This window comes from Anabas testudineus, chromosome 3 (assembly GCF_900324465.2).
Source record: "Anabas testudineus chromosome 3, fAnaTes1.2, whole genome shotgun sequence".
Classification (NCBI taxonomy): domain Eukaryota; kingdom Metazoa; phylum Chordata; class Actinopteri; order Anabantiformes; family Anabantidae; genus Anabas; species Anabas testudineus.
In genome coordinates, this window is record NC_046612.1 from 5,400,171 (window position 1) to 5,412,297 (window position 12,127).

Genomic DNA, 12,127 nt, shown 5'->3' on the forward strand with positions numbered 1-12,127 from the left:
GAAGAAAAGAAATTCAGAATAAACAGTAAAAAAAATGATCCAGTGCTTGTAGCTGTTACAAGAATTATTAGCTTGTAGCAGTTTGTTTTCTGCCTCTGTTACTGTAATGTGTGCCAGTTATATTTGACAGTTTTCCTTTACAGTACACCAATGCTTTAAAAAAATAAAGAGGGTAGGAATTTTGAAATAGAAATGTAACTGTGATATTTATCTGTAGAAGTATTTATCTGTAAAACACTTGTCTTAAAACATGTCCTAATTTCATCACTAAACACAGTCTGCTACCTTTATTCCATTCATTCAAACTACATCACAGTTCACTTTAAATCCAGGATAAATGTCACAGTAACTTTTAAACTCTTTCTTATTAGCAGCAGAGTCTTTGCTGCCAAACTTGCCTCAAGTAAAAACACAATTTTGTATATCAAGATCAGAAAACCAGCCCGTGCAAGTTAAAATAAAAATTTGAATTAAACATTTTTTTTGCTACTTAATACCCTCTTATGTGTAAAAGACGTACATTCACAAATGTATTAAACAGTCGAGTTATCTATACACTATATTAGTGAGAGATTGTATTTAATATTTTCAATTATTATTTGATTATTTATTTATTAGTTATTATGGCAATATGCTTTGCAAAATAGATGTGTTGAAAGTAATTTTGATTGAATTCTTAGTGGTAGCTAGTAGCTTTTACTACTTAAAAAAGTAATTTACTATTATAAAAAAACAAATGAACCTTGTGAATATGAAAGGAATATATTCTTTGTACTTTGATTGGCTCTCCTTGTCCTTTACAGGCCTGCTACATGTACGCCAGGTACCTCACCTGAACTGTCTGGCAAGTCAACTCCCTGACCACAAGGACCTGGCCTTTAAACTCAAGAGAAAACAGTTCAGTATTGAGGTATGTTACACATGTATACACATATGTTACACAAACAAAACACGTGATCGCTGTTTCCACCCTGTTGCTTTATCTAATGCTGTCTCTCACTTTGTTTTGTTATGTTTTTTTTGTTTTTTTGTTTTTTTTTGGCCCAATTTTATTTCTCTCTTCATTTCTGTAGTTCTATAATTAGGTAAGATTGATAATAAGAAATCTTTCATGTAAGCCAAGCTCTGGGTAGTGGAATCAAGAGTAAAGTTGGTGATTGTTGCTCCAGTATAATATCAACGTGCAATACAGTGGGGCAATACCTCTACTGCTTTTTTTTTGTCTGGCACGTCACAGTTCATTTATTTCCCAGTGCAATAACTATAACCTGTTGAAGAAAACTCATTATTAAGTAGCAGCTTTATACTGCAGCTATATACAGTAGCATGTAAGCTAAATTACATTCCAATGAGTTATCTACAGTCTACACAGTGAAATGTAGTTTAAATTTAACATCACAAATACACAACACATGTTTTCTTCCATTTCTTCCTTTTTCTTTTAAATTCCATCAGGTTATACATTTTTTAATTAGCTTGATTGTCTTGAGCCTGTGTAGTGTATTGGGTCTACAGTATAACCCGCTATATATGCATGACATTTCTATTTCTTTATTTAATTTGATTTATGATTTCTCAACCTCTTTCTCCTTCTCATCCTGTCAGAGACGCATCCATTTTGCATGTGTCACATCATCACTCTTACTCAGAGCAATCAATCTGTCACTGAACTACCACTCTAGAGACAAATTAAGGGGCCCTCCTCAGGCTCATGATTGGTCCTCATTACATTATCATTACTTTGTCACGCCCTCTGGTCTTTGGCTGTTAGTGAGTCCTATTGTCTCAGGCAGGAGGTGAAGGCGAAGAGAGAATGCCCACTCCCCCAAAGCTCACCGCATCCTACGGTCAGCCCCTTCTCATTTTCTGCCATCCTTCACCATTTTTCTAACCCTTTCTCCTTCTGTATTGCCCAACTCCCCCTCCTTCTTCTGACCCTTCCACATAGGCCACTACTGTATAGATTTATAAGGTTCGTAAAAGTCAAGGTGGTTACACTCAATGGTCTTTTAATTGGGCGTCTGTATTGGACACGGCAGGGGGATGAGGCCTGGAGCATCCCTGTAGCTGTTGGAGCCTGGATACTGTGCTAAATATCCCAGCAGCTCATTGTTAAGACTAAGCTTTGTCTGGTTTCTTGTTTAAGGTGCTTTAAAGAAAAGGAAACCATGCTCTTTTATTGACCTCAGGACTATCATCATTAATATGATCATTAAAACCACATCGGATTTTTCAGAATTCTAAACTTCTTTGTTATTGACAGGAGGAATTACATTACATTATGAAATGTCAATCACAATCCTTGGCCAGGACACACTGTTATGTGTCAGGGATTTTCCAAGAGAACGTTGTGTTATATCATCTAGCAATCATCAAATAAATTACAACACAATTTAGTTATTATACTGCGCTATTAAGTTTTTGTATTGTGTGTTATCTGACACTGTAATTAATTTGTATTACCTGAGATATAGATGTCACAAAGGTATGAGACATTGGTGTACCTGGGTGTAAGACCTCATGCAGGACTACTGTGCACTGACTACATGGTTATTGTATACCATGTTTGACCTGTTGGTCAACCGCCTGTGCTGTTGCTGATTGACACATGAGACAATGATTAGATTCTAAGCCCCAGTGTCTGACGTGTGACAGCCCACACCATCCCTGCTAATCACCTCATTTACTCAAGCTACAGGACTCATCTGCCTGGGGCCACATAATGCAGCATTCCCTTACTGAGTGGTTCTGAACTGGTCACTTGGTCTCCTTTCACACATTATCACAGAGAAAGTAAAACACTTGTCCTGCTCCTATGCACTTTTTTCAACTTTTGTGTATTTAAATGCAGCAAATATAGACTCTGTTTAAATATCATCTATCTGGATTAATTTGTGACTTGGTGGGATGACTGACAAGTGATTGACAGTGTTAGGTCTTCATGAGTTGGGTCAGGTAGCTACATGTCACCCAAAATGCACCTGGAGTTATGCTGATAACTAATTTCTTAACTGCAAATTGACTCACACTTTTATCACCTACCACTTAAAGAATGCGGAAAAGTATTTGTTTGTCAGCTCTCAGACTACAGATGTTGTCAAGAAATCCTGCTCTTTATTTATTTCAATTAATTTTTTTTTCTTAATTTGATATGTTTAGTACAGAAATTTCCAACCCCACACTCAACACAAACATCAGCGTTCTGCTGTTTCTGTGACATGGTTACCATGCTAGCGGGTGACGTTTCAGAGAGTTCAAGCTGCGGTTGATGAGCAGTTATTAGCCATGATGCCTGAAGCCAGAATTAACCCATTGCTCTGTTTGAGCAGGTAGGGGAGTGCTAGGTGTTTAGACAAGATTAACTCATACTCATAGACACATACGCAGACTTTTTTTGCTCCCACACATAGCGATATTGGCATTCAAGCAATAGCACAAGCAGATACATACCTGAGATATGCATGCAGACACATACGGTATGTGACACAAACAGGCATGTGTGTGAGAATTTTCCCACCCTCTCATAATAAGCTGACACAGTCTTCGTCACTAGTTTCACAAAAATATGTTGTGGTGTGTGGACGAATTTCTCAAGAATGGAAGTGGCATGCAATTTACATTTTTCCTTACCTTTGTTTGACCCTCTAAACTGACAGGCAATGTGCCTGAGGGGTACCTCAATGCTAGAATCCCATCACAGGTCAGTTACAGTATAAGACAGGGATTTGTGTCAAATTAGTCTTCTGTTAGAATGGCTATTTGGAGGTGTCTCTCTCACTTACAAGCTGTTTTCACTGTGGCTGTGTAGTCTGTGCATATGTATTGGATGAAACAAACACAGTTTCAGAGTGTTTTGGGATATTTTTTTGTCATATTTTACCTAAAACGAAGATGAGGATTTTCTGTAATAAGGGTCCTAGGCCATATTCATTTAATGTATGAGTTACTGTACATTCCATGACATAACTTGACTATGTTAGATATATATATATATACCCACTAATTGAACTGTGTAGTCATACAAACATCTTGTGATGTCCAATGACATCACAAGGGGCATTCCATCCCACATGACATGTCTTTTACAACTGCCAACTGAGTAAATTCTTAACCTGAATGGTACCAAAGCGAACACGGAGCAGATAAAGGGTGTGAAGATGATGATGGTGCTGAGGTGAAGACTACTTAAGGAGAAGGTGAAGCCGAACCATAAGAGTCCGAAGTAGGTGTGCAGAGTACGTTAACATTTCTTGGCATGTCCTCAAAATGTCTTTAAGACAAAGCTTGTGTCTGCCCCCTGTTGAAGCCTATGGGTGCCGAGGGAAGGGTGTTAATGGACCTATGTGAGGAACAGAGCGAAGGCTTCGAGAGGAGGGGGAGGCGGTTAAGGAGAGTAGCAGTTAAGTGATTCTCAGGTCAGGTCTAATTAAAATGATGGCTTTTCCTCAGAGGCACCAAACCGTCGTATTGAGAGAGAAATAAAAAGGGAAGGAAAGAAAGAACTGTAGAATGCAGAATGAGTTAGACAGAGACCCAGTCCTCAGGGCTTGTTGGGGTATTTGTTTATATGTTTGTTTGTATTTCATGCCTGGTCGCATATTGGCTTCAACATTTCTCAAATAATGCTTAGTACTAAAGATCAGATAAAAGCCAACATTGAAAATAACTCATATGGAGAGAGAACTGAACTGGGTGATTCAGAAATTGGCAAAAACAGCCAAACGATTGGTGTGCTGGATGTTCTGATCCTAGTAACTAGCACAAAAATGCTTACGTTTTCTGTACATCTGCCTGTTTCTGCCTGTGATTCCTTCATCTGCCATGGGAATTACAATCAGACGGGAATGGACCTTTCGGAATAATATTCAACTTGAATAATTTATACTTCCACAATTGGTGCACACCAGCCTCTGTTGCATTTTCGAATGAGGTGTGCTTATGGTTTGTGCGTGTATGAGAAAAAAAGAGAGAGAGAGACCGCAGTACAGGCCAGTCAGTGGCACGCAATCATACCTCTCAGCAGAACAATATTCACAACATACATCAGATTTGCATTTATTATTTAACAGGGATTTTATCTATTCTGGAAATGTGCATGTGTGTGCATGTGTGCTGGGCAAAGGCCTAGCTTGTATGGTCTCTATGCCAAGTCTTGCAGGCGTTTGCATATTTTTTGGGCTTATTTTCCTTGTTTGATTCTGTATCTGCGTGATAGGATGTTTAAGTGATTTAGGTTTGTTGCACAATTGCATGGGCTGATACTTGCTACCTCTCTTAAAAAAGAAAAACAAACCCACTTCATTAGTACATTTCTAAGATTCCACTGAGTTTTAGGGCTGGTGTAGATTTTAAGGAAGTCATGGTAGCCAAAGCACAGACGATGTGCAGAAATCATTAAGGGTACTGGCCAGAACAGTCACTAGAGAGCTTTTTTTTTATTGTCAAATGCCTGGGGTGAAAAAGTAATAGCAATTGTGTTTGCTGTAGCCAAGTCAAAGCTCAGTATAAGAATATCTAGGGCTTTGCTTCATGTGCTGCCCTCTATACTTTATCATCACAATGCTGTAATGTTTTTTGCAAACAGACAGTATGAAAGCAAAACAAAACAGGGCATATTTGATCCTCCTGCCAGACTGAGTAAGAGTGTGGTCTGCCTGAACTCGCCCTGGAAGTGAAGCTGTTTCATCAGTGAGCAGTGAACCCTTAACATGGTCCATGCACCATTCAGCCCCCATCAGACTAGACTGGCCACACTGGATTCAGACTTGATTAAAGTAGCCCTAGTTGTCTTCAGCTTCTATTAGAGAGAGAAATAGAAAGAGCCTGCATGCCACCCTACATCTATGGGGTCTTGTGGTACTATAGGGTATGTGTAAGTATGTTTGGAAAGGGCTGCCCATTAGCATAATGGTAGTGACTGGGAACCATAGACCCCTTGGTGCTTATAAAGTTGGTCTTCACTGTATCTTTGACTTCTGAAACATTTTAGTGTTTTTTTCCTTTTTAATAAATGGCGTCTAATTTTGCCTTAGGTCCATACACTTCCATGCAAGTCTTAAAAATCGTTTGCAAGATTTTTATTGTGTTCCCTGTGAATTAACTCTACAACTTTTCTCAGAGTTTTGAACCTTGGTTGTGTAAAGCTTACTTATAGACTTGGTTGCTAACAGAAACTGATAAAACTATTGTATGTGCAGCATTAAGAAGAAATACATCTACTGAATATTTTGTTAAGGAGAAATAATTAGTCTTGCTGCAAATTAGTCTCTCCCAGGATAGAACATCTTATAATGTGCAATCATGGATGCAGTCAGTGGTCAATAATTCAGGATATTTAGTGCTCTAAACAATGTTCATTGGAAAATTGCACTGTGATATTGTTGAAAGGCAGCAGTCCCATTTTAAATAAAAACAGCCCACTCACAGTTGTTGCTGCTCAGAGAAAGTGAAAATTGCCATCATGAGCACTAACAGCTCCATGGTCGGGGTGGTTCAAAGGTGGAATGTTGATCCGGAGCAGGAGCATCTAACTCAGGAAGGCTCTCTGCTTGGTTCCTAAAAATAACTTTCCCACACTCTCACCGCTCAGAGTACTGGGCAGGGGGTCAGGAGGAGGAGTGTGTTTATGGATTTCTCTGTGTCTGCCCAGTGTTTATGTATGTTATGTAAATGGGATGCTCTCCTCACACATTTTCAAATTGCTTTAATACACTTTTTTCTCTGAAATGGTTAAGGGTTTTTTTTAATTTATGCATTTTGAACCATAATTAAGTTGAGTGCCTGTTGAATGGATATAAAGTTTGTTTTATATATATATATATATATATATATATATATATATATATATATATATATATATCACCAGCCACTCTATTTAGAATGGTAAAACCCAATTCTGTTGTGTCTTTCTCACTTACTATGACACGGACAAGGTACTCAGCCATTATGAAAATTTACAGTCACATGTCAACATTTTTTAGTTTGAGACATGAGTCTTATTTTGAGGAGTATTTCTTGCATCCTTACAAAATAATATGCATGCTTACATCATTTTTTTACTTGCATCACAACAACATAGGTTTGGAGATGCCAGATCTGTTGGATCCTTTTGTCTAAATAATATCTCTGTCAGCACTCAATGAGTCCATACTTGATAAAAACAAATTGGCTCTTTTGATCCTTTTGTTTTTTTTAAATCCAAGCAAACTCTAAAGACATTTGTTTCAGCTAAGCATGGGAGCTACTTAACCCCTGCCACTGTGAATATGGTTTTGTTTAAAAAGGATTCACCCAACAGTCAACACAGAGTTGTTTAAAGCGGTGTTGGCCATTGAGAGAAGTTGGCCAGCTGCTGAATGTAGCAGTGCTCATGAATTTTATGAGGGCAAGTTTCCCTGTCCTTCAGAGTTCACAGGTGGCTATTGAAAAGCCTAGCCACATGATGGAGGATAGTTAGGACACATATAGAACCCTGAATAGACTTTAATTACACTCACTAGAGAAGTCAGAGGGCCATTCGAAGGACAACCTCGCACTTCAAAAGGCAAGTTAGAGGGCAAGGTGATGGCGCCTTATCGGAAAGGTTCGGACCCACGAGTCAGTGTTCTTGTGGTTATGTAGCAAAAATAGAACAGTTTTCTTTGTCATTGTGTGTGTGTGTGTGTGTGTGTGTGTGTGTGTGTGTGTGTGTGTGTGTGTGTGTGTGTGTGTGTGTGTGTGTGTGTGTGTGTGTGTGTGAGAACACTACCTAACACACACACACACACGTGTGAATGTGTGAAGGTGGGGGAGGCACTGGATGGGAGAATACTCCAATGTGTGGCTTAACCAAACTTTCCTTTTGTCCCTAACAATGATGAGTGATGATGAGTGACAGGGGTGTTAGGAGTGGGATCTGGGGAACAGAATGCGCCTAAGCATTGCTCACCAAACTCACACAAAAGGCAGCAAAAGGTCAAATCTGAGGCAAGCTTCTTATCCACTGGAATATAATATTGCACCATGTTACGTGTCACATCATAAGCTAAATCATTTCATGTCTCTTTGCTGTGCTCAGGCTGCCATGACTGTCACTGCCATCCTGGATAATTTTGAAGAAGAGTGCAACCATTTATATACCATTTGACAACTGTAGTTTTACCATTGGAAGTGTTGTCACACACACCTCATACCTACATGCACAGTTGTTCTTTTGTTGCACAACATCTATACATTCTGCTTACACAGCCTAACTACACTCACACACACATGCTCCTCTAACCCCCACACAGATAGTGCCCAACTGCAAGCTGGAGATGAGGCGGACTTGCGTGCAAGTGTTTCCCAGGAGGCACTTGTAGACCGAGGGTTCTGAGGCCCGGGGATGGCTCTAGATGGCGGTTAGCGAGGAACCAGTGTTTTTTCTTTTTCTTTTTGCCTGCTCTCATCCTACCCCTCCCCCTTTCAGAGCTCAGGCACTGATCGTAATGGGGGGTGACAGCTCACCTCTCCCTAGCGTGCCTACGGTCCTCAGAGCGTTAGAGCCCCCCGCATAACCCCACCACCACCCCCAAGTCCCGGAAGGCCACAAAGGTTACTCCATATGTTAGTCTGAGGATTCTCATGAATCTTTTTCTCAGACAAGTGTATTTTCTGTCAAGTCTAGAAAGGTTTGCATTAATCAATTTGAGTCATATACACTGTATTTATGCTTGATCCCCCCCCTCCCACATCCTAAATCTATTTGTCCAGGAGTCTCTTTCTTTGTTTTGTTTATTTATTTCTTATGTTTTTGCACCGTCATCTTCTGTCTCCTGTTCTTCTGTGTGAGTTGCGATTCAGTGGTGTGAAAAGATTCAGGGCCTGCAGTTTCACATCTATTAAAGGCTTCATGTTTGGAGAGGGAAGTGATCTGATGGCCTGATGTTTTACACTCACTTACACATACTGTTTGTATGGGGACCTCGTGTATGCTTGCTTCATCACACACTGTGAATGAATGAGTGTGCATGCATGTGTGTGTTGTAGTACCTCTGTTTAGCAGTCATTTAATTCTGACAATGTCTGTTTACAAGCTTTTGCACTTTTATAACAATGGTTTGGGTTTAAATGTCTTTCAGTACTTTATTTTAATTTACAAAGATTAATTATACAGCTCAGTTTAATAGCTAATTTCAAAAAGTCAAGAAATTTGTGTACTGCCCAGTCTTTATGTCCATAAACAGAAAAAAGTAGGTTTTCGTTTAGTGAATAATGTAATTTAGTTGTATTAGAAATAAGTTGCTCACCTCAACAAGAGAAAATATCTCAATTAACACCTACCTTCAGATACTGTAAGTCTTATAAGATGTGAAAGTTCAGTGCACACTTTGATGCACATCCTTAAGAACACCACAACATTCTGCAGTGATAGTTTGAGACAGCAGATGTAATGCACAAAATTATAATTAAATCACTGCATTGAATTTGCTGCGCCTCTCAGTAGTTTCCACATCTTGGGTGTTTGTGATTTTGTGTCTTTTAATTTTGGCCAGAGTAGTAATGCCTGTGCACATCTTGGATAACTGGCTGGTGACATTGTATAATGAGGAGTGCGTATTGAGAGGAAGGCTTGCGTGCTTAGATGGGTGAGGAATAGAGCACAAAAGCATGTGTAGTGGTGAATATTAGAGTAGGAAGAGTGTTAGCAAGGTCACTCTCTGTACAGAAAGAAGTGCTTTCCCATCTCAGACCCTCTTTCCATCTCCCTCTGTTTCTTTTGTCGGAGGCTCCCTCCCTCTACTCCTCTTTTTTTAATCATAGTCAGCCTTTTAAGCGTTGCTCTCTCTACATTCAGAGCCCTTATACCAACTTAACAGCCTTCACATTCACCCTTTTCACCTCATTTGCCACATGACACAAAGTCAGCTTGGCATCTTATAAGCTGCTGCCTGTTTTAAGAAGTTGTAATCATGGATAACATTCAAGCTAAACTCAATTGCTGGACCTCATTTGCCCACCCCAAAAAAAGATAGGCGATCTCATTTAGATGGTCGGACAGAAGTGCAAAGACACTGTAGCACTGCTGTGGGAATCAATCTGCAAGGGTAGAATATGCACAATAAGTCCCAGAGGGGGTGTGTACAGCTTCCTGGCATCTTCTCCAAACACCCAGCAGGCTGAAGTGGAATCACAGCCACGCCCCGCGTATCACCCCATGTGATGTTTGAAAACACGTTCAGCGCCTACCCTGAACACCCAACATTGTTTGCTCTTTATTGTTTGTTTATTTGACAGGGACAATGCATATTAATCACATTTCTGAAAATATGCCAGACTTTAAATATGCCAGCTCATTTTGTGTAGCAAAGGACATTTTTCTGACTCACATGAGCCTCCTTTTTTTACTGTGTGTTGTACAGTGCATCACCACTTCTGGCTTTAATGGCAGCCTACATATCAGAGGAGGTACTGACTTAGTGTAATCTGACTTGTCTTAATTACAGGCAGTATCCAGTAATAGGCTGCTTCCATAGATATCAACCATTAGAGCAGTGTCTCTGACGGAAGAGGCCTGATTGGCTACGTGGTAGGCGATAAAGAAGCCATGCCTCATTTACCTCCAATTTTTTGTTCACACATCCCTGCATTAAAGTCAAGCGTGAAGATGGCAAAGGACTGTGTAAAACTGATTTATGTGCTCTCCTGTGTGGTGGTAGCTAATCTGCTGCTCCTGATTGCATTGTCAGCAATCAGTGCTGCTCTACAAGTAAATGATTTCACTGGATGGAAGTTGTTTCAGCAAAGTTTGAATGCTGAAGTTTTCATTAAATATCCTTTTCTTTTCATTAAAATTGATGCTTGCTGTTTCTCTGTTTTGAGCTTTTAAGGTTAGGTTTATCTGTGACTTCCAAAACCTTAAGCCAACACCTCTTGTCTCCTAAGTGAACTAAACCACAGCAAGTATCTTTATAAACTTGAACGAGCCATTCGTCTTTCCTTGAAGGCGAGCATCGATGTTATGATTTACACTGATGTAAATGATGACCAGATGGATATTGATGATACATTCACAGCCCTTCAATCTCACCCATTAACTTTGCCTTTGTTAGCAGCAGAGCAGCATGCGATCTGATGACATGATATGTTTGAGTAATTCCACAGACGGCTTCACCATCCATTTCAAATGCCATAAAACAAAGTCAAACCATTAAACATAATATACCCATTATTAGTATGGAAATTAGAAATGGAATGCACTAGAGCACTGAAAGCTTGTCACTTGAGTGACAGTTAAAGACACTCCTGGTTCAGTGCACTATATTTAAGATATGTTTGATGTTTTTCAAACTCCATATTTGGCACATTATCCTCGGGTGGTGGCTCACACCTTGTTGATATTTAAGACGGATTTCTTCGAATATTGCTGATTGTGGTGGCGGTCGCATTTAGGGGTGCAGCTCCCTCATAACAGGGAGGTGTTGTCTGCTGACAGATCACTGTCTGGATGAGAAAGCACAGCAGCATCCCACCTCATTACCGTAGCAACACACTAACCGAGGGACCGACACACTGCTCGCTGTGATTAAGATGTAAATTTCCTCTAATTGGAATGTAAATTCATACATTTATATGAAGACGTCAGCTGTCAAATTGCAATATTGTGTCCTTTTTTCTCCTTCTCCCCTGTTCCCCAGGCAGGGACTAGGTGCCTGTAATCTGTATCATACTCCCGCAGCCCATCCTGGGATTTGCCGTTTGTTTAATGGCGGGCCCATTGTCCTGCATCCAGCCTGTCATTGTAATGCTTCCCATTCATGTTTCTGTGTTTTGTTGCAGTCTGATTTGCTCTCGCTACCTGTGTTTGTTCCTCCATGCATGGCTGAGCCTTCACGCCTTTGGGGATGGGGAGGGACTTTGAGACGGGGCCGGGGTCATTGGGTGGCCGTATTTTGTGTGTGCATCGATTACTTCTGCTGAATGTTCCTCAATGCAAATAAGTCTGCCACTTTGAGAGGAAGCACATGTATCTGAAGTAATTAATTTTACCCTTGAATGCCAGCTGTGGTGTTGGTGTGATGTGTTCCAAATTGAGCTTTCTCACCAAAAAGGTGTTAATTTAGGGATTTGGCATATGAACTAAGTGTGTTTGCCAGCGTACTGTATATGC

At 40.0% G+C, this 12,127-nt stretch overlaps 1 protein-coding gene across 1 annotated transcript in view; it reads left to right on the forward strand.

Moving 5' to 3' along the window:
* elp4 (elongator acetyltransferase complex subunit 4) overlaps window positions 1–12,127 on the forward strand; it is a 49,023-nt gene that overhangs the window by 20,179 nt on the left and 16,717 nt on the right. The window contains exon 9 of the mRNA XM_026378922.1: window positions 804–910. Within this exon, the coding sequence (XP_026234707.1) occupies window positions 804–910 (107 nt within the window). The remainder of the gene's footprint in view (window positions 1–803; window positions 911–12,127) is intronic.